General features: G+C 39.4%; 1 protein-coding gene across 2 annotated transcripts in view; it reads right to left on the reverse strand.

The window, feature by feature from the left end:
• The window catches only part of LOC136847093 (SCY1-like protein 2), a 144201-nt gene that overhangs the window by 39430 nt on the left and 80301 nt on the right, over positions 1-24470 (reverse strand). For both annotated transcript variants that reach the window (XM_067118395.1, XM_067118394.1), the window contains 3 exons: positions 19543-19702; positions 14536-14772; positions 13135-13267 (listed from right to left, as the gene is read on the reverse strand). In XM_067118395.1, the coding sequence (XP_066974496.1) occupies positions 13135-13267; positions 14536-14772; positions 19543-19702 (530 nt within the window). The remainder of the gene's footprint in view (positions 1-13134; positions 13268-14535; positions 14773-19542; positions 19703-24470) is intronic.

The raw sequence follows: 24470 nt of genomic DNA on the forward strand, positions 1-24470 counted from the left end.
GCAATGAAGACATGGTTTGCAGGTTGACTCATTCACTATTCTCAGCAAGAGCTAGGTAGCCATTAATGACAAATGTTTAAGGTACAAACATTTAAGAATTACCATTATTTTGCTGTTTTAATTACAGATGCTCCTCTACTTACGAACGAGTTACGTTCCAAACGGCTGTTCATATGTTCAATTTGTTCGTAAGTTCAACTTGGTATACGCAAAGTCGATGCACACAGTACTATTTATGTTTTTTCATAACGAAACAATGTTATACTAGTACTGTACTGTATCTTATAGAGCATTTTATTACTATGAATGATAGTATATAAAACCTAACATTAACCCTTAGTGAGCAGGTGTCATTAAATCATGACTACTTACAGCTTTAGGGTAAATTCCGGGTACTGTCCTCTGATGATCAACTTTAACGCCATACAGTTTGAACAAATTTTGTGTGAAAAGTGTTCATATTACTTCAATGAGCAATAAATGACTCATGGCAACTCTTACAGGAATTATAATACGTAGCTAATCGGTACAGGAGAGAGAGAGAGAGAGAGAGAGAGAGAGAGAGAGAGAGAGAGAGAGAGAGAGAGAGAATCAGTCTGCCTTAAGATGTTGAAGGGGAATGCTGTCCACCATACCTATCCAAGGATGTGTCATAAATATTTTATAATAAATATACTCAGAATTTGTTACTGATCTTATTTCTTATCTGTTAAGATATTGTGTGAGCTATAATTATAATTTTATAAAATAAAGGGATTTTGACAAAGGAAAAATCTATTTCTGGGGGAAGACCTGTGTCACCCAGTGAAATATCCTTTAGCACATATTTCTAGGTATAAAAATTGCTAAATATACCAGAAAAAAGCTAAATACAATGCCAGGGTTACGACCTCCGGATCGAACGCCATTATATGGTGTCGTTATACACAAAGGGTGAGCGGTGCACTGCCACAGATCTCTGCCCTATAGAGCTCTCCAATCTCAAAACCCCTAAAAGTGAGGAGCCGTTACATACCTCACTCTCTTCACCCAGCCAACCACCACCTCAGCCGTCATCTTGTAAACATCCCAAGTTAGCACGCCCCCAAGCTTGGTATGCCACTCAGGGGGGGAAAGGAAATACAGGGATGGGTCACCAGGTGACACAGGTCTTCCCCCAGAAATAGATTTTTCCTTTGTCAAAATCCCTTTTCTGGGCTCGACCTGTGTCACCCGGTGAAATTATAACAGAGAATCAGCCATACAAAAGCTTGGCGGAGCCCTGTAAGAATTATCTTAATGGAGCTAAATAAAACTATAAGAAAATTACTGTGTTTTAATAACCCAAAGCATTAATAATAATAATAAAGCATGATTAACAATATAGGGCACACAGACAAAATAATTACACCAAGACACTTAAGGCTAACAAAAAGGGGGGGTACAACAAAATATGCAAAACAGTCAGGAGTCAGGCTGTGAAGCAGGCCTGACTTAAAGGAAGAAGGCATGGCGAATAAACGAGGCAGGCAGGCGAGAGAGGAGTAAAGGACAGGATAAACTAAGGTTACATAAGCTATTCTAGGGCAGGAGGAACAACACTTCCTGCAGCCACTGTGGAGTACTTGAGAGCCTCTAGAGATTTAAGATAGTGGCGTTTGAACACTGTTGGTGATTTCCAGCCCGTATACTTTTTAAGGTCATCAAATTTCACATTATGGAAATAATTAGTGGAGGTGGCCACTGCTCGAATATCATGTACCCTAGGTACTGAATCCGGGTTTGCATGCTTTATGAAATACAGTATTTGTTGCCTGATGGCCTTTAAAGAAATGGTTCCCCCATTTTCCCTAACAAAAAGAGGGCCAGACATTATATTAGAAGTTCTATTTAAGTAAGCTTTTAAAGTGTTAACTGGGCACAAGGACAGATCCTGTGGAAGGGGGATAACCTTCCAAGGGGACCATCTATTCTGTGGATCTTCATTCTTAGCTACGAACTTGAGATCCGGAGACAACAGAACTTCTCCTGACGGGAGGAAATCAACATGGTTCGGTTCTCTAGAGAGAGCAGACAGTTCAGAAATTCTGGCACCTGAGGCTATGCTAATTAGAAATAACGTTTTTCTTAACAGACTCGAGTATGAACACAGTTCATTATCAGTGTCTGATGCTAATTTAAGTACGTCATTTAAGAACCAAGAAACCGTGTGGGGACGGGTTGCTGGTCTAAGACGAGCGCATGCTTTAGGAACTGACGAAAAATATGAGTCTGTAAGGTTGATATTGAAGCCATGTAAAAATATTTTTCTTAAAACAGATTTTGCTGTAGTAATAGTACTAGAGGCCAGTCCTTTCTCAAATAATGACCGGAAAAAGGAAATTGCAAGGTTTGTGGTCATTTCCTGAGCTTCAGATTCCCTCAGAAATAATGCTAACTTTTTAACTGCTGAGTCATATTGTCTGAGGGTAGATTCCCTCTTGTCTGATTCTATGAACAGTGTATTAATAGGATCAATGTTAGCGTCTTTCTGAGCTGCAAATTTCATGAAGTCCATAAAGCTAGGGCATTCAGAATTCTTGAGGAAGCTGACACAGTCCGAGTTTGTACTATTTGTGTCAATCTTGGACTGGGGATTTGTATGCGCCTGAGTTTCAACTCTAGAAGAAGAGGAAACCAGCTGTTCTTCGGCCAGTTGGGTGCCACAAGTGCTACTTGACCTTTGAATGATCTGAGTTTGTGTAAAACTTTCATCAACAGGTTTATTGGTGGAAACAGATAGATCCTTTGCCACCTGTTCCAGTCTATTGACATCGCATCCGTGGAGTGACCTAGAGGGTCTAGATTGGGAGCAACGTAACATGGAAGTTTGTGGTTGCTCTCTGTGGCAAACAGGTCCACCTGGAGACCTGGTACCTGAAGACAAATCCACTCGAATGATGCTTTGTCCAATGACCATTCCGACTCCGCGTCCTGGACAGTGAATCTGCAATGACATTCCGGACACCTGCCAGATGAGTAGCTGACAGGTGCCAACGATGTTTCCTTGCCAGAGAGAAAATTGCGATCATTACCTGATTGATCCGGCTCGACTTGGAGCCCCCTCTGTTTATGCAATGTACAACTACTGCACTGTCCAGTACCAGTCTGATATGAATCTGCCTGGTTGGACGCAGTTTCTTTAGAGTTAGAAATACTGCCATTGCTTGTAGAATGTTATGGAACTGGCGGAACATGGTTGACCATGTTCCCTGAACTTTCTTGTGTTGGGAATATCCTCCCCACCCGCTCAAGGAAGCATCCGTATGGATCACTAATGATGGAGGGGGAAAATGGAGAGGCACTGACCTTGACAAACTCTTAACTGTTGACCATGGTCGAAGCCTCTTCCTCAACACCGGTGGAATTAGAGACAACTTGTCTCTGTATCTGCTGTTGGCTCATCTCCGCCATACTCTGTTTATATCCTTCAGTTTGGCTTTCAACAGCAAATCTGTTACTGACGCGAACTGAAGAGAATCCAGGACTCTTTTCTGGGTACGACGGGAGGCTTTTTTGTTTTTGAGGAACTGCCTGGTAGCTTTGGCTATTTCCCTCCTTTTGGCTGGCAGAAGTGACAGTTTGTGAGTGTCCAGATCCCATTGGATTCCTAACCACTGAAAGTGAGCCTCCGGAACTAGGCGGGATTTCTTCCTGTTTATTTGAAAACCTAAGTATTCCAGGAAGTTGATCACTATGGTCGTTGCTTTCCGACATTCCTTGGCGTTGGGTGCCCAAATTATCCAATCGTCCAGGTATGCGGCTAACATAATCCCTTGGGCCCGTAGTTGTTGGACTACTGTTTCTGCCAGTTTGGTGAAAATTCTGGGCGCTGTGTTGAGCCCGAATGGCATGACTCTGAACGAGTATGCTTGTTTCCCTAGTTTGAATCCTACGTAAGGAGAGAAGTTTCTCGCAATCGGGACGTGATAATAAGCGTCTGAAAGATCTATAGAGGTGGTGACGGCCCCACGGGGAAGTAGGGTCTGCACCTGCGAGATTGTAAGCATGCGAAACTTGTCGCATTGAATGTATGAATTGAGATGAGACAAGTCTAGAATTACTCTTTGCTGGATGGAGTCTTTCTTCGGAACACTGAATAGCCGGCCTTGAAATTTCAGGTGTCTCACTCTCTTTATTGCCCTCTTTTGGAGAAGGTCTTCTACAAATTCCAGAAGGGCTTTGGATGGAGGCTGATGGAACCTGACTAGGAGAGGAGGCCCTCTGCACCAGCTCCATCCCAGACCCTTTGAAACTATGCTGTGGGCCCACGGACTGAAGGTCCAACGGTCCCGAAAAAGATGTAACCTCCCGCCCACCTGAGGAAACTCATTGAGCGGGAAAGGGCTTACTTCCTACACCTCCTCGGCTTCCTCTTCCCCGTGAAAGGGAGCGTGATGCAGACCTACCTCTGAAGGTGGCTCTGGCTCTGCTTCCCCTCGCATGCCTGTTAAAGCCCCGAAACGCCCCCTGGCTTTCAAACGAAGCGTTGAAAGCCGGGGACGCCACGAAGGTTGGTGAAGCAAGGGTCTGCTGAGCCGGCTGCATCAGAACAAACTGTTGCTGAGGCTGGGCTTTGGAAGTTGAGGGCTGACCGATCTGAGAGACCGGTACTGCCTGAAGCATAGTTTGGGTCTGAGGCTTCCTGTACCTCCTGAACCTTTTCCTATCCCTGGCTTGAGGTCTGGCGGACTCGGTGGCCTTCCTTTTAAAGGGGAGGCCCCAGCGGGAGCAAAGGCTCTGATTCGCTCTGGTTGCCTCCACCAGAACATTGTTGACCTCATCCTCTGGGAATATATTAGAACCCCAGATAGAACTCTTCATGAGTCTATTGGGCTCGTGTCTAATAGTGGCGTCCGCAAAGATGTGTTTCCTGCAGTTTAGTCTTGCCACTACAAAATCATACAGGTCCGCCTGGAATGCTGCTAACAGGGATTTGGTCAGGACCTGGAACAGAGGTTCTTCAGCGTAAGTTACCGCCGTCACCTCCGTAATTGTAATGGAATGCAGGGAGCGACTCAACCTACATCTGGCCTCGAACACCGCCTTCAGAAGGGCCTCCGGCAGCTTGGGAAGCTGTTCACTAAAGAGGGTGGAGGCGCATTCGGAGTCGAGTTTGCCCACCGTGAACATGGCCGGGGCTCCCGCCCAAAATTCCGAATCTCCGGGGAAGACGAGAGAGGTGGGATCTGTCTCCCGGAGTTGAGGCAGCGGCTTACCCTCGATTCCTGCCTGACTAGTCAGTACTACTTAGTCGTGCAGGGGTAGGGATGGAGTCACCTACCGAGCACATCGTGAAAGTCCCCTTAAAGAGGGTAAGCTTAGTATTTTCGCACTCCCACTCAGTGAGAGCGCGCATCAAGGTGGATTGGGCTTGGTCCCTGGGGAAGGTAACTGTCTCCTTCGGGACCTTGTCTGATTTGATCCAGGCTTCCTCTGTAAGCCTGGCATAACCTGGGTAGGGAGGCACCAGGTCGGGTGGAAAGACCTCCAGTTCCTCCAACCGACGAGTTCCCAAGCCCTCGATGGTCAGGGTATCACTGTGAAGAGGAGCATGAAGAGCCAGTCGCCACGGGTTTCCCTTATCAAAGGGGGCAGTCTGGAGGCATCCGAACAACGAGGGATTGTCCTGTTACTCCGAGCACATAAACCTGAGAGCAAGCTTTCCTGGGTCTGCATCCTCTGCCAATGACCTGACAGACTCACCAGAGGTATGTAAGCTCGAAGTGAGCTGGGAGGAAAGGTCTTGAATCCTGGCCTCAACCTTCTTGTCTAACTTCTGCATCAGAAGTTCTGCAAAGGCCTCAGGGTCAAAAATAGGCTGTGGAGGATCAGCCTTAGATGTCCTGGATCTCGACCCCTTGGGCGGGGGAGCAGCCATACTAGAGGACACCACTGGGTTAAGAGCCAGTGATGACCTTGAGGGAGCTGACGGATTAGACCTTTGAGGTCTAGAGGACTTAGGCAAGTCCTTCTTTTTCAAGGATTTCACCTTGGGGACAACAGACCTCGTTCTGTCCTCAAGGATAGCTGATTTGTGAAAACCTTGAAATGAAGAAGAAGAGGAAGAAGGAGAACCAAAAAGGGGACTACTAACACTCTCCCCCCCTGCCTCACTTACCACCTTACCTTCTACCTGGTGGTCTGGATCGACGCTCATAGGTTCGAGGTGGATACTGATGGCCGCCACCTCCTCCGCCACCTCTCCGCATAGGTTGTCTTCTTGGGAGGGTTGCGTCTCCTCCCGGATCCGTTCAATTATAGGGGCGGCTACTTCCGCCGGCACTGCAGCTGAGATCCGGGCTCCGGGGTAGAGATTACATATCTCCTCTGACAGGACGTACGGCTTCCCCGACGCAACATTCCTCCCAAACCCGCCGACCCAGACCTTCAGGGTCGACAGCGAAGAGTCGCGGATAATGCGGTCAGACTGAAAGAAAGAGGAAGATTTACTGAAAATATTCTCCAACTGCCGTATATGTCAATATAAGACTGTAAAGGCAAAAGGAGACTAAGGGTTAGCGGTCTCTAAAGCTTACCGACTCATCCACCACTAGCTCGTACAGAGCGTAGCAAATCTCACAGCCATCTGGGTGCCAGACGATCAAGTCCCCCACGCGAACTGAGCAGCCGGAGCGTGACCGGCATACCTCATGGCCACAGGATTGCTGAAGAACCGCTGTACACCCAGGCTCCTGACAGCGTACCATCTGTAAGCGGAAAGACGATACATGAGTAACGTTGCGTTAAGGCCCTCCGGAGTAGGTCCGGCGGTAATAGGATACCTTAACTTAAATTATGGGTGATGGAACATGCTTATCATCAGGCAAAACCCCGCCGGAATTAAATCCGGCAGGATAGAATTAATACACGATACATGAGTGACGTGGAGGCCCGCAGTAGGTCCGGCGGTAAAAGATGGTTTATCATGATAAAACACTGCCGAAAGAAATCCGCAGCAGAAAAGATATAAGTTATGCTACGGAATGGTCAACTACTAAATATGTAAACATGAGTACTCTTAGGATACGCTGGTGTTTGGTACTCCGTCCTGATTTGCCATGGAAATCTTGTTATGTCCCACATTATGGTAACGGCGAAAGAGGCGGAGAGGAGTCTTCGCATATGGCTCAACTCTCAACGCGCAGGGCGGGAACTGCCAACTAACCGAATACCATACCCACCGGAGTGGTAACGTGTACGATAACAACGAGAGAACTGACTAACCTGGCAGAGACTGAACATAGCGAAAGTCATGATAGCATCCCTGGGACTGTGTTGATGCTCCAGCTAACACTGTGGAAAGCGAACAAACGAAACACCAGCCGATAAGGGGAAAAGTCAGCAGAGTGGCGGAAACTCGGCAAGCGGTGGCCAGACGGGTGGGTAACACCCTCTGGATGCCGAAAGAAAACTCCCCACAGGGTGCCGAACGCAAGCAATCGGCGTCCCTCACATAGGGAGATGTCTAGGTTACTCGCCAAAAGCTAACTGATCAGGTAAAAAAGGGCTAGGCTACAAACACGAATGATCTGTGCAAACCTTGATCCTAGTCCACCCTCCAAACCCAAAGCTTTTGGGCTTGGACAGGAAGGCCAGAACAGGTGCAACAGGGGGGGGGGACCACGCCAAGCCTGGCCACACCCTCCAAAACCGACAGTCTGGTCAGCTGGAAGGCTATGAATGGAGGAGACCCTTCACTATTCTAACCCACCCTCCAAAAACCTCATGGCCTGGTCAGGTGGGCTAAAAAGGGTGGGGGGAAGGGCAACTGCCTCACTAGCCTAACCTCACCTTCCAAAAACGTGACAGCATGGTCAGGTGGGCCGAGAGAGAGCGAGGAACTCCCTCCACGACCTAACATCTCCCTCCAAAGCCTCAAAACGGCCTGGCCAGGAGAGCTAGGAAGCATGAGCATCGTGAAAAGAGCCTAACCTGTCCAGCCTAACTCTCCAAAACCGATTATGGAATGGCCGAGTAGGCTAGGCTAGAAATACCTAATCGAATAAAACTACCTGACTCAAGTATTAAAATGAAAAGTTAACCAGATGTGTGAAATATAAAAACATATATGTACATAGAATTATATATAAAAATATGTAAAAAACTCGGCTGCAGAGAAGGCCAAACAACCACCGATATGTGGAAAGCGGGGGATACCCAAGATGGCCGACCCTAACGCCGAAACACACATAAAATTAATCCGAAAATAAACATGTCATCCATCATCGTACACATCAGAAAGATCGTAAGCATAACAGTACCATCATGGAGAATGTACCAACTCGCTGGCAGGGGAAGGGGACCAGGGAAAAGGGTGAATTATGATCAGAAAAGGGGAGGGGGAAAAAACCTCCGTCACTAGCCTAGATCAGTTATGATACGGACTCCAAACCTCTTACCAGCGAAAAGGTAATTCTTATATAAATAAAACTCCAACTGAAAGGAGTAAAGAGAAAACTAACAGAAACTTTCTGCTAAAACCATGCGAAGACTGAGGGTCCAGCATGGCTGAGGCAGCCGCAGCCGCGACCGGCTGCGTAGCATATTTACTATGATAAACAATATATAAAAGGTCAAATAAGATGCCTCTGTAAGAAAAATTCAAAAGGAGATGGTACTCAACTTAGATGATAAGAATTCCGGAAGGGATGACATGATGCAAAGCCAAAATTCACGAAAATACAGCACCAAGAAAAAACACGGTGATGTCTGAAAGCGTGCTAATTTGGAATGTTTACAAGATGGCGGCTGAGGTGGTGGTTGGCTGGGTGAAGAGAGTGAGGTATGTAACGGCTCCTCACTTTTAAGGGTTTTGAGATTGGAGAGCTCTATAGGGCAGAGACCTGTGGCAGTGCACCACTCACCCTTTGTGTATAACGACACCATATAATGGCATTTGATCCGGGGGTCGTAACCCTGGGATTGTATTTAGCTTTTCTCTGGTATATTTAGCAATTTTTATACCTAGAAATATGTGCTAAAGGATATTTCACCGGGTGACACAGGTTGAGCCCAGAAAAAGAATTATTAGAAAAAATATTTATAACTTAGTCAAGTTAGCATATTTTTTGACTGTCTTGGTAGAGAGGCCCCGCACTGGGTTGGATATATCCACTTTCAACTTCCCATGCAAGGTACAGAAATTTGTTTAGAATTTTTTCTTATACCATGTGCATATGCATATCTTCCTCTTTCTATCGATGTGTTTTTTTTTAAATTGGCCATCCTTAAATTTAGCCCGGTCCAGGGGTGTGCTTAATGTATTTTTAAGCTGGACTGTGAGGGCTAAACAAATTATGATAACAATGCAGTAAAGTACAGTTTTTCTTACCTTTGAAACTGGTGTCGTAGGCTTGACGTGATGGATGATGAGAGGGAGAATTACAGGGGTGGCAGGTCGTTGACATCTTCTTCAGGTAGGATTACTTCTGCATCACTTTCTTTGGGCTGGATTGCTTCAGAAAGGATTTCTTCATCACTTTCTTCTTCATTTGGAGAGGAAGAAGGCAATGGAGGTAGGGAGGCTCTTGAGGATGAAGGAACTGATTTAAAGAATTTGTCTGAGGAAGTTTGCATTGTTTTTCTTTTCTTTACATTGTGTATAATACGATAACACTGGATAGCATAATTTATTGTTGCTGCTACTTTTGAGAATCTCTCAACATTCAGGTCCTGATTCTCAAAATTAGTCAACACTTTTTCTAAAAGAGAAAACCCCTCAGCCATCAATTTTGTTTCAAACTTGTTTAAGGGAACAAGTTCTTCTCCTTCTTCATGTTCTTCTGCTTTTTGCAATTTATCCAGTTCCATCAAATCCTCATTCGTCAACTCCTCTGCATGACTCTCAAACAGCTCTTCCAAGTCCTCTTCCCCTACGTCAAGCTGTAACTTTTCACTTATGTCGAGACTGTTAAGGATACCTCTTGCTTCCTTTTCTCGATTAAACCCTCTGAAGTCATTTACAAACTGTGGGAATAATGCCTTCCATGCTCCATTCATGTTTATATTACTCACCGACCTCACGCCATGCAGCATCAATATTCTTTACAAAATTGTAAATATTGTAACCTTTCCAGAAGTCACGCAAGGTCACATCTGAGTCATTTATCTCCACTAATTCTTGTCTGCAAGGGTGGCGAGTGTAACATTTCTTGAAATTTGCTATTACACCCTGAATTATTGGCTGAATGAGTGAAGTTGTGTTAAGGGGTAAATGAACAATTTGAACATCCAGATTGGAAGTCATTGACGTGCGGTGGGTGACCAGAGACATTATCCAAGATTAAGAGAATCTTGAAAGGAATCCCATTCCTGCGGCAGTACAGCTTGACTTCAGGAACAGTAATGAAAAAACCAGTCTTCAAATGTAGCAAGAGTAACCCAGGCTTTGCTACTGGACATCCAGATTATGGGTAGAGAGCTTTTAGTGATGTTTTTGAGTACATACATTTTTTCTGGCACTGATGTATGGTTTTTTCTGGCATTTTTTTCCAGAAAAGGCCTGTCTCGTCAATATTAAAAATTTGCTGAGGGGTATAACCTTCCTTATCAATGATTTTCTTGAGAATCTTGGGAAATTTTTTGGCTACTGCTTTGTCGTCGCTCTGCTGACTCACAGCTGACGGACACATGAGGCAAGTTAGCGCCTTTTTTTAAACGATGAAACCATATATGACTTGCAGCATATGTTTCATCCTCAGGGCTTTTGCCAACCTTAGCCTTCAAGTCATTGAAAAGGTTTTTAGCCTTTTCCTGAATGAGCACGAGGCTAAGCGGTACACCTTTGTCTCTGGTGTTCCATCCAGATACCAAAAATTTTTTCCATTTCTTCTACCACCCTCCCACTTCTCTTACTTAGCCCTTTGTTGGCCGAGTTGGTTGAGCTTCAGACCGTCATTCGATGGGCCGGAGTTCGATTCCCGCCGCCGGCTGATGAAGAGTTAGAGGAATTTATTTCTGGTGATAGAAATTCATTTCTCGCTATAATGTGGTTCGGATTCCACAATAAGCTGTAGGTCCCGTTGCTAAGTAACCAATTGGTTCTTAGCCACGTAAAATAAGTGTAATCCTTCGGGCCAGCCCTAGGAGAGCTGTTAATCAGCTCAGTGGTCTGGTAAAACTAAGCTATACTTACTTTACTTCTCTTACTTTTAATTATTGACTGCATGGGCACAGCACTTTTCACGTGTTCCATTATTCTGTCTTTGTTCTTAAAAAAATTGTGCTGATAGTTGAGCGATACACACTATAATGCCGTGCTACCTCAACCATTTTTTCACCACTTTCTAATTTCTTTATAATCACCACTTTTGTTTCCATTGAGATAGCTTGCTGCTTTTTACCACTGCCACTATCATTACTTGCTTTGTGCGTGCCATTAGCCATGGTAGATAACAGATGCAATAACTATGTAACGATAAAATCACAAGAATAAATCAAAGCAAAAAATTAATAAATCAGAGCAAAAGAGATGACAGCTTAACCACTTGCGTAGGCTCGGGAGTCTGGGACAGTGTACTGGCAAATTGGCATCAGCTACTGGGCTGTTCAGCGTGGGTAGTGGCAGAAATTGTAACAAAGCCAAAATTTGAACTTATGGGTAGTGGCTGGAACGCTCCGAACAAATTTGAATTTACAACCACGGTTGTTTGTATCACTGAAAGTTCGTAAGCAGAGAAGCGTCTGTATATACCATGTTTACTTAAATAAACAGCAACAGTACAGCATATGCCCCCAGAGGAATCATTATACAGGCAGTGCCCAGTTAACGGCGATCCAGTTTTACCGCACTTGTCTAGCAACAAAAATCTGCCAACTTCCGCTTACTGGCACCGATAATTGGGTATTGGTGCCGATACATACCTAACAGAGATGCCAATCTCCGGTTATCGGCGCCGATAAGTGACGAAAATCAATGATTTTTGGTTATTGGTGATTTTCGCTAATCGTCACGCTGTCAGAACGGAACCCACGCCCATAACCGGGGACTGCCTGTACAGTGTTTCTTGCACCGTACTCAGTAGATGGTACTAAAGTTTTAGCTGCACCCCTTAGGCCCTTGGCCAAATTACTTTTTTCTTTACTTTTATTCTGTTCCCTTCACACCTAGCTGTTCAATTTCTTCACCTGTCTCTTACTCCACTTTTCACCTTAATGAAGATCATATCCTTCAGCGAGCTCTAAGAGAGTTTGGAAATAATAGTATGGCTCAACAGTCTCCTTCAGCAACTTTATAATTGTAAAACAGCTGCGCAGTACTGTATACAGTCATCCTCCAGTATTCGCAGGGGATGCATACCACACCCACCCACGAATACCGAAACCCCATCTAAAAATGCTTATAACTGCCTGTTTTAATAGTTCACACACCAAATGTATACCTTAAAACTATCATTCTACACCAAATATACCTTAAACTATCATCTAAAACACTACTATAATTTCAGTCATCTTACAACATTACCCTTAAAAATATATGGCTTACAGCTAAGTGTGAAAACTATTCAAGTCACCCTATATCCAGGAAATCCATTTTTTCTCATTCAGTATTGAAGCTGTCCCATTTTCTTTTTACACTACATGGGGAAACACTGGGAATTCACAAGTAGAGTTAAATACTGTATCTAAATATTTAATATGCATTGAAAAAAATACATTTTATCAATATTTTGAAGTGTTTACATTAATATTAATATTTGAAAATTAGTCAATAACTTTTTTCTCATAAAAAATGTATTTAGTCACAAAAATAACATCAAAATACAGTCATTAGCGAATATTTCTCAACAAAAAAAAATCACTGAATTACTGAATTTTTCGCAAACAATTCCGAGATAAGTTCCACATAAAAATCTGCAAATAGGTGAAGCCGCGAATCCCGAACCGCGAATAGGCAGGGGTCAACTATATGAATGAAAGTTCAATTAATTGATCAATGTACCTACATGCTGCATTATAAAGGATACACGTAAAAAAACCAATTAATAAATTTTTTCCACTGGAAAATAAATGACTAAAGTCACCCACATTTACAACAGAAGAGTAAATTGATAAACGAATCTATGAGATTAGTGTCAACAGCAAACAGTGCTAAGCCATATTTTTCGTACTTACCAATCATGGCCATGATAACAGGAGCTTCCCTTGATGGTATCTGTTCTAAAAATGGTAAAACATCATCTAACACCAACCACTTGTCGAGATGTTCTAAAATCTTTCCTACGCACACAAGGCAATTAACACGTACCTAGAAAATTTTTTAATGAAGATAATTAACAATCTTAAGATAATGATAACATTCTAAAATTTTTTATCAATAAAAAACTATTACAGTACTAGCATTAAATGGGAAAAAAATTTGAAAACTGCATCACAGTTTGTCATATTGTAGCTGTAATTTTATGTGACCACCATCCCTTGAATTTCTTTTTATAAGCTAAACAATGTGAACATACCATACACCATAGTTACTGCACTAGTAACTTCCACAATTTTATGTTTGAGTTACCATGAAAGAGGCTACACTTGAGCACTTTCTTATCCTTGCTTATTTATCATTTTACCTTTCAATTTTGCATTTATTTATTCTAATACTCAATTACTCTACTATCTACAACAACTGCAATTTCCAATTTCTTATTAACTATGCATATCAAATTTTCCTCTTTTCATCTTCCCTACCATAAACATTTTCCTTTGTACATACAAGCCTTACCTTCTGCAGAAGTTCATTTGTCAAGTTCACAACCTTAGTTTTTGTTTAGGAAGGCAAACATTACGGATGATATCAAATAGATGGTAAACAATATGGAACAAACACACAGACGTGGTTACACATATTATCAGACCCTACTCATGACATAGTGGGGAGTTTTATTCCAAATTCTAATGTACAACTTTTATCTGGACAAATGGCGGGTCTAAAGACCCTTTAATGGATTTATCTGATATATGATAAAAATGTAACAAAATTAAGCAGTTAGCTGGTAACCAGACTACCCCACATGACTTTTGGCTGAGAAAGGTCCAGTGATTTCATTCATGTCTGACAGCTATTGTCTTATCTACGTGTGAGCAGAAAAGTACAGGCAATCTGAAGCACCAAACTGTGCAACCTAAAACAACTTTATAACAGAACTTAAACAAAACAAATTAGTGGTGTTATTTACAATGTTAATTTAAGGCTCAATAACAGAACATAAACACTATGACACTGTCCCACATCTATAACAATTGTAACTAAAGCTTACGCATATGAGAAATTTTACTTTAGAAATTTAACAAAACAATAATTGTATTACACTAAAAATTTGTACTGAAATAAAAATAAGTTCCTTTTCATAAAATATCCCTCCCTCCTACAGTACCTATCAGTTTATAAAATCTCTCAAAATAACTCAATGATAAAAAAAAACTTACTGTGAACTTTACCATATATGGTGCATTCATTCAGTGTAAAAGTACTTAACCTGAAAAAATATGGATAATAATTTACAAAAATCAATGCATACTTACTGAAAGATAACCTGTTCCAAGGCATAATTTTTTAATTTTGGGGAGGAGGGCATTTTTCATAGCATGATGCTCTACAAGTTGGGCACATGAAGGTATAACACTCAAGCACAGTTCCTGAATTTGCTGTGTGTCACACTCTAACGCTCGATAAAGTAATGGTAGAACGTCACTTCGCACATCATCTGGAGGTGTCTTTCCAAGTAACAACTCCATTTTTTGCATCAACTGGAGCATAATCTGTTAATTTCAACAAAAGCAAAAATTACAACACTAACAATTAATACTGTTATACCACATGCACCTAATTATGTTGTGCTGTACAACACAATGAAAAGGTATATATAATACAGACCACACAAGGATATACACAGTAAACCCCCCGTATTCGCGTTCTCATGATTCGCAGACTCACGCATTCACGGGTTTCTCTGTGGAACATATCTAGCCATCATTTGCGGAAAATTCGCCCATTCGCAGTATTTTCCACTGAGAAATATTCACTAATTACTGTATTTTCATATAATTTTCATGAATAAATGCACTTTTTGTGATAAAACTATTAAAATACTCAGATATAAGCATTTTTACAGGGTTTTTCTTGTGTTTAAACTATCAAAATGGGCAGTTCTAAGTGTTTTTAGGGGGGTTTTAAGTATTCGCGGATTTTAGCTATTCACGGGGGGGTGTGGGACGCATCCCCTGCGAATATGGGGCGTTCACTGTAAACAAAAACTATTTACTAGAATTCAGCCTGGCTCAGTAAGGCCTTGTTAAACTACTACAGATCTTAAGTCCTGGCCATTATATCTTTATAACATTTTTGCCAACTCTTATCGTTTCTACTTGTCTTTGCAGTGCTCTAATGTCAATTCTTTCAACTGTAAGAATATGTCATTACAGTCAACCCCTGGTATTCATGGGGGATAGGGACCACAACCACCTTTGAATAGCTAAAATCTCTGAATACTTGGCATCCCCCTCTAAAAATGCTGATAACTGCCTATTTTAATATTTCAAACACCAAAGACCACCCTCTAAAATGCTTATAATTGCCTGTTTTCATATTTTACTGCTTGCCCTTTATGTCAATATGTCAAAATGATTGACAGTTACGGCTACACCCCTCTCCTGCATATCTACTAAAAAAAAGACTGGGAATTCCATAGAATTATGCTCAAATCTTACCTAATTTACTACATTTTACTATATTTTCCTAATTATTGACATGCAAAAAGTTGCAATTATAGCATGGAAAATATTAAAAAATGAATGACAAAGTAACATCACGTTTATCTATAAAACTATACAAAACAAATAAACATACTGTCATATCCCAAACTTACACAAGGTTGGGTTCCAGAACCCCTCGCGCAAGGCGAATTTTTGCAAAAGTTTGGCATGGTCTCTAAAAATGCTAATAAATGTTTATTTCTAGAGCTTAAACGCTAAAAATTACCCTATTCATGCTCCCAAAGTATTATGCTAACTTTTAAATGAAATTAAAGTTACTGTAATTTCATTTAAAAGTTAGCTTAATACATTACCCTTAAAAAAAGAAATAAATGGTTGACATAAAAACAGAGTTGGAAGACAATTTCTCTCTCCCTTTCCACCCGATCTGTTTTCAGAAGTCTTATCAACCTCGTTTTTAAGAACTTCTTTATTCTGCATCTCTTTCTCTTTGTTCTGAAATGCTTTTTCATGAACAAACTCTAGTTATTATATCTCTATGTTTTAAAACATATTTGCCACACTAGCGCATTTACAGTTAGTAGATGGTACAGGTAAAATTAGATCAATTTGAACTATCTACTGTACAGGTAAAGACGTACAGAGAGAGAGAGAGAGAGAGAGAGAGAGAGAGAGAGAGAGAGAGAGAGAGAGATTGTCCTTACTTAAGAGGTGAAATTACTTATCAATTATTACGGAGAGAGAGAGAGAGAGAGAGAGAGAGAGAGAGAGAGAGAGAGAGAGAGAGAGAGAGATTGTCCTTACTTAAAATATCAAGTTAAATTATTTATGAACTGTTAAAGAGACAGAGAGAATATCATGAGAGAGAGAGAGAGAGAGAGAGAGAGAGAGAGAGAGAGAGAGAGAGAGAGAGAGAGAGAGAGAGAGAGAGAAGTTATTCTTACGTTAGATGTCAAAAGATGGAAATTCATGACTTATGAAGGAAAAATGAGAGAGAGAGAGAGAGAGAGAGAGAGAGAGAGAGAGAGAGAGAGAGAGAGAGAGAGAGAGAGAGAGAGAGAGAGAGAGAGAGAGAGAGAGAGAGAGAGAGAGAGAGAGAGAGAGAGAGAGAGAGAGAGAGAGAGAGAGAGAGAGTATGCAGAAATCCTTTGACACACTGTGGGCAACAACTGATATATTTGACAGCTTTGCCCTCGCCCCTCTTTTCAAAGGTTTCACAAAAGATCAGGAAATTATATTGGTTCTTTAAAATATCACACAATTTTCTATAGAAATGTAAAAATTTTGTAATTACAGTTATATCATTATTATTTTCATTATTATTTAATCTTATTAATCTTATATTACAAAATTAGTACTTATTATTAGGCAAATCATTTTTTTTTATCATACAACACAAATAAACATATACATGCAACCATAAAAATTCTCTCATCTCAGCATGAGAGAGAGTAAGAGAATTATTATTTGTATTATTTAATGTTATTTAATTTGTAAAGTCCCCGCTCAACGGATTTTCTCTAGTGAACCTCCCGTTTTCTACGGTGCTTTTTCCCGTGACCTTAGGTCGGGGTACCTAGCCATGTTTTATTTATGTAAATGTGCATTTATTACTTACTCATTTGTGCCCTTTTGTATTGTACATGTGTCAGAGCATTATTGTGTCTAATCTGTTAATTTTTATTTGTCACGTTGTCTGTATTTACCTGTCCTGTTTCACATTGAGAACAGTTGACCTTGGGTCACCTGTATGTCCTTGTATGTCTTTGTACTGACGTCCGCACGCCGCTTTATAAGCGGCCTGCTCCCTTAATAAACTAGCAGTCAATGTCTACCTGCTCTCTCTTTTGCACCCTCTCACAAATTTACACATAAAAGCTTGAAAACTTATAAATTACATAAAAATGTAAACAAACACTTTTGCAGGGTTTCTTGAGGATTCGCAAATATCGCGTGTCTGTGAATTCATGCAACTTGAATCATATAAGGTCGAGGTATTACTGTACATGTTACATATGCATAAAAAATCTCCCTCTCTTTCTTATCTCGGTGAGAGAGAGAGAGAGAGAGAGAGAGAGAGAAATACAACACACCCTTCTGAATCCTATACACAAAGCATCTGAGCTAAAAGCTTTGTGATTGGCTATTTCCAGCCCTCCCAGCCAATAACGTGTTGTCAAGAAAAGAGAGAGACGGGGGGGATTTGCTACAAGCTCTGTGATTGGCTACTTCCAACTCCTCCAGCCAATAGCATGTCATCACAGAGCCTATGTCAAAGCAATAAAAAAATTGTAACACGTACATATGCATGCACGCACTCATTCACGATGGCTTTGTGAACTTCCTGGAGTTTGTTTCATATTTTTAATGATACAGTAATTCATATTTCATTAAAGGATATATAAAGTAGACAGAGAGAGAGAGAGAGAGAGAGAGAGAGAGAGAGAGAGAGAGAGAGAGAGAGATATGGGGGGTTGCCTTGCGTTGTATATCAATCAAAAGAGTAATGGTATTCATGAATTACTGGAGAAAGAGAGAATAACTTAAGAGAGAGAGAGAGAGAGAGAGAGAGAGAGAGAGAGAGAGAGAGAGAGAGAGAGAGAGAGAGAGAGAGATATTATGTTCACATGCATAACCAGCATAAAGCTTAAAACCTGTTTCTTTCCCAAGGTTTGCCTAATATCTCTCTCTCTCTCTCTCTCTCTCTCTCTCTCTCTCTCTCTCTCTCTCTCTCTCTCTCTCTGAGTTAAGAAATACAGGCAATCCCTGGTTTACATCAGGCTCAGTTTACGACGTTCTGAGCTTGCGACACTTCAAATATATTCATCAAAAATTATTTCCCGGGTTGCAGCACATGTTCTGGGCTTACAACGCCGATCCGACAGAAGAAATATTGCTCCAAAAAAAGGGCAGAATGGTCAAAAGTTGGAGGTTTTTTGATGAAAAACTCAATAAAAATACAGTTTACATCATTTACAAGACACCCAAATCATTAAAAGTAAGGTTTTCATATGATTTTCGACAATATTTCAGGTTACGACGATTTTCGGCTTACAACACGGCGTCGGAAAGGAACCCCGTCATAAACCAGGGACTGCCTGTACATGTATCTAAATATTTATGCATTAAAAAAAAAATACATTTCATAGATATTTTGCTGTTTTTACGATGGGCCGGAGTTCAATTCCCCGGCCGGCTGATGAAGAGTTAGAGGAATTTATTTCTGGTGATAGAAATTCATTTCTCGCTATAATGTGGTTCAGATTCCACAATAAGCTGTAGGTCCCGTTGCTAAGTAACCAATTGGTTCTTAGCCACGTAAAATAAGTCTAAGCCTTCGGACCAGCCCTAGGAGAGCTGTTAATCAGCTCAGTGATCTGGTAAAACTAAGGTATACTTAATTATACATTAATATTAATATTTGAAAATTAGTCAATGATTTTTTTATCATAAAAAATGTATTTAGTCACAAAAACAACATGAAAACATTAATTAGTGAATATTGCTCAATGAAAAAATCCATGAATTACCGGATTTTCCATAAATAATTTGGAGATAAGTTCCACAGGAAAATCTGCGAATAAGTGAAGCCACGAATCCTGAATCATGAATAGGCAGGGGTCGACTGTATATTACCCTTTTTTTTCCTTCTTACCTAGTAGTTCTCTCCTGTCCTCATTTCTAGTTTTGCTTTGCTTTCTTTACAGTACAGTATCTTTAACACTCTAATTATCTTGTCCCCTATGCTATGCATTTACTCCAAACACACACTGATCTGCATAATTACAAATACTCTAGAGAATAGACCCAAGTTACCTGAATTGGTTCTGTAAGCTTCATTATGGGTTTTAAGTGAGGGAGAATGTGCTCAACAAACTCTTCTTTGGTGGCTCTCTCTGCTACTAAAAGGATAACTGGAAGGACAAATGGCACCATTGTTGAATTGATGCACTCCTTCATCAAACATGGCACAATCCTGAAAATGATATAAATTTTTAGATACAAAAGCCAATGGAAAAGGCAGGATCATCCTGGACTTCCTTTACACCAGCATGACTTAATACACTAATAATGTAATGAATTGTTAACCTCTTAAATTTTCTTTTATTTTACCATAGTCTGATCAATTTTAGTGGAAAAATTAAAAACAAAATAAAAAAAAGTTGAACAGTAATGTATGGCACAGACTACCCTAGGCATACTGCTACTCAAACCGCCATCAAAACAATGTCTTGATGGGCTATGCAGCATTCTCCCAGTTAGTTTTCAATTCACTGCTTATGGTATTCAATTTTTTATCGTTTTTCTTTAAACTGTAATAGCTTTTTGATTAACAAGTGCAATAAAACAAGATACTGTAGTACATAACAGCAGAAAAAGAGACAGACAAACAAATAAACATCCTTAAGATTGCTGACATATACTACCAACATGTTTCTGCTCACTGTTACATGTAATAATACATAAATATATACATCTATACATATATACTGATTAAGACAATGGTAATGATGACGTTTTATTTGATATTCATCTAATGGGTATTAATTTATTTAAGGGGTATTACCTTTCTTAATACAGTATCTTCATTAAACAACAATAGTACATAAGACAGTGGAAAGAATATGAATGCACGGAAGCAATACCAGGCGTATTACACAAGTGAATTGAGAATTTTTCATATAAATCAAAACAACAGTACTGATGACGTTTTATTTGATATTCAATTAATGGATTTTAACTTTATCAATATTTGTAAAAAAATTATGGAGGAGAGAGAGAGAGAGAGAGAGAGAGAGAGAGAGAGAGAGAGAGAGAGAGAGAGAGAGAGAGAGAGAGAGAGAGAGAGAGAGAGAGAGAGAGAGAAATGATGATTTTCATGATAAAATTTATTTGGGTACTTACCTCCTGTTAAAGTTAGCTTTATCTTTGCACTGTTTGGTGCAATTGGCATTAAAAAAAAATCAAAATACACTTGGCTAACTCGCTAGGACTGTCTTTGTATTCATCTGTTTCCCACCAGATGGTGCTGGAATGTTTACATTCTGTCATATTTCTTCATGACTACCCACTATGATGTGAGAAGGCTGGGTGGGTTTCCACTTTAACAGTAGGTAAGTAAAGTATCCAAATAATTAATTTTATCATGAAAATTACCAATATTTTGGAATGAATTTTACCTACTGTTAAAGTTAGCTGACTACCACAATGAATGAAGCTGGTGGGTTGGTGCAGCCAGAGAAACAGAGTTCAGCCAAGTGAACTAAAACCTTTTTAATGGAGAGAAAAAGCTTTCAACATTCCTGCCTGATGTGTGCCGCCAGACGTTGGAACCACAACAGGGTGTAAGGTCCTCGTAGCGAGACTTGTCAGAGGATCCTTACAAGGAAAAAAAGGACTATTTCGTAGAGTACTGATGACTCCTGTGCTTAAGTCAAAAGCCCATAACCGACAGTCCAAAACTAAAGATAAATAGTACTTTCATAAATGAAGGTACACTCCTATACACCTGTGTACCTTCATGCTCCAAAAATTCAATACCGGGCTTCCTAACAACTAACGATAAGATGGAAAGCCAAAGTTACTATCATATTTGGTTGTGGAGAAAGAGTCCCTGCTACAACGAAAGGACTAAAGGCTTAATACCTCATGCTAAAACTGAACATGCACAAAAAATGAGGCATAAATAGTTATAACTCCCATAAGCTACACAACAACCCTCGTTAGAGGGTGGTTTTAAAGGAAATAAAGACATGTTTACGGTATAGAAGCCATGACGATTATCTCCAAGAAGGCAAAATATTCAGGAATCAACTATGTGTGCATAGACTATAGCCATCTTGGACATAAGTGTTTGGCCTTCTAACACCACAGATAAATTCTAAACTTCTCCTCTTGCAGGTTTATGTCTGTCCAGGTAAACCCTTAAGAGTTCTAACTGGACATAAACAGCCAATAATTCATTGCTTGAATGCGAAAAAGGCTGTAGGGGCAAGACCCTAGAGGGGAAGACTTCAAAGGCAGTGATCGAGACATCTGAGTGATGACCATGACACTAAGGGATTAAAGAGACAATGATGGACCACTGTCAAAAACAGCTACCAATGGTTGATCAGGGCTACCTTATATGATTTTACACAACTGTTCTGTTACTTTGCAACCGAGCTGTAAAAGGAATAAACATCCCTCCCATTAGCCTTGGAAGTAGGCCTACCATCTTAAGGACTAATATAACTGTTATCATCATACCTTAAATGTATCTATTTATCTGTTATAGAGTGATATATCCACCCTTACATCCCAAAATTTTGGCCATGAAGCTAAGGCCAATATTTACCTTTAGGTATGGTAGCCTAGCCTATGACATTAGGCCTATGTTACCTTAGCCTAAGTTATGTAAACATGGGATAGCTTAGCCTACTGTATTGTAGCCTATGGTGAGTTTAGACCTCTATGCCTTATATAATATAACCCACAAAGAGGAGGGTGATGTAGACCAAGCAGACATCATATATACATACAGTAAACCCCGTATTCAGCGTTCTCATGGTTCATGGGACTCACGCATTTATGGTTTCTCTGTGGAACATATCTAGCCATCACGCATTTCTGAAAATTCGGCCCATTCGCGATATTTTTCACCAAGAAATATTCACTAATTACTGTATTTTCATATAATTTTCATGAATAAATGCACTTTTTGTGATAAAACTATTAAAATAGTCAGGTATAAGCATTTTTACAGGGTTTTTCTTGTTTAAGCTATCAAAATGGCCAGTTCTAAGTGTTTTTAGAGGGGTTTCAAGCATTCGCGGATTTGACCTATTCGTGGGGGGGTGTGGGACACATCCCCCGCAAATACGGGGGTTCACTGTATATATATATATATATATACACATATACTTATACATATATATATATTTATATGTGTATATATACATATATACATATACATATACATTTATATATATATATATATATATATATATATATATATATATATATATATATATATATATATATATATATATATATATATATATATATATATATATATATATATATATATATATATATATATATATATATATATATATATATATATATATATATATATATATGTATATATATATATATATATATATATATACACACATATATATATACACAGTATATATATATATATATATATATAGTATATGTATATATATATATATATATACAGTATATGTATATATATATATATATATATATATATATATATATATATATATATATATATATATATATATATATATATATATATATATATATATATATATATATACAGTATATATATATATATATATATATATATATATATATATATATATATATATATATATATATCTATATATGTATATGTATGTATGTATGTATAACTGAGTCACGAAAATATGGAACGTGATTAATATACAAATAAAGATAAAATCCACAATGGAAATGGAAACTCTGGAGTGCTGCGAGGCCTTTCAATGCTATGTCCTTTACTCAGCATACTGAAGAAATATAAAAGTATGTTTACAAATAAAGCTCATATAAATGACAGATGGGGATTATAAAGGAAACATATGTACCTGGAATCCAACACAATTGAAAATTAGTAGAACTGCCAAAACAGGATTAAATATTTAAGAGGTTTTTACAAAGGATTAAGATCAACCATTCAGGAGCAGGGACAGGACAATTAAAAGATTATACAGGTTCGTGACTGACCACCTAAAAATTTTTAGTACAACACAATAATTCTCTTTTTTTTGTAAACAATAATAACTTTTTGCAAGATGAACATTTTTACAAATAAAAATTATATTAAACATATGGATATATAGAAAATATATATCAAGTAGCTAACTTGTAATTAAGTCAGTGATTTTATCTTTTAGGTCATTCTTGAACATTTTTCTAATACAGGGGTCCAAACAATACATGCCAGGGCTAAGATTAAAATTACAACTGGAAGTAAGCTGGATAATAGCGGACTCCAATAGATTTCTTGAAGAGAAATCTTTTGATCTGGCAATCATTGAACTTTCAGTCCAATTAATCCTGTGAGAGTTTTCACTTAAATGAATGAATATAGCATTGGATGCTTGTCCAGTTTTGACTGAATACTTATGTTGCTTAATACGTACATCTAAATCTTTGCTAGATTGGCCAATATAAAGAGGGGCAATCCAAACATGGAATTTTATATATTATGTTGTTGTTTTCTTTAGGGCTATTTTTATTAACATTCTTTTGAGTGTGTTATTATAAGAAAAAACGAGGTTTACATTAAAAGGTTTTAACAATGATTTTATGTTTTTAAAACCACTCATCTAAGGCAAGCTAAGAATGTTCTTAGGGGTTTCTTTCTTCATGTTACTTTCACTACAAAACTTTTTGTGGGCTTTATTATAACAAATATCTAGTATATGTGAAGGATAACATAAATCTGTCCCTATTTTTCTTATGTATTCAATTTCTTTATCCAAATACTGGGGACTGACAATGCGCAAGGCTCATAAAAACATAGAGGAAAAAATTGATATTTTGATGTTGAGGTGATGGCCTGAATAAAAATGGATGTAAGTTAAGTTGTTGGTTGGTTTCCTATAAATACTGAATTTACATTGAAATGGTTTTCTATGTATTAAAACATCTAAGAAAGGGAGGCAATGGTCTTTTTCTAATTCTAACGTAAACTTAATGGATGGTACCTG

This window comes from Macrobrachium rosenbergii, chromosome 16 (assembly GCF_040412425.1).
Source record: "Macrobrachium rosenbergii isolate ZJJX-2024 chromosome 16, ASM4041242v1, whole genome shotgun sequence".
NCBI classification, from domain to species: domain Eukaryota; kingdom Metazoa; phylum Arthropoda; class Malacostraca; order Decapoda; family Palaemonidae; genus Macrobrachium; species Macrobrachium rosenbergii.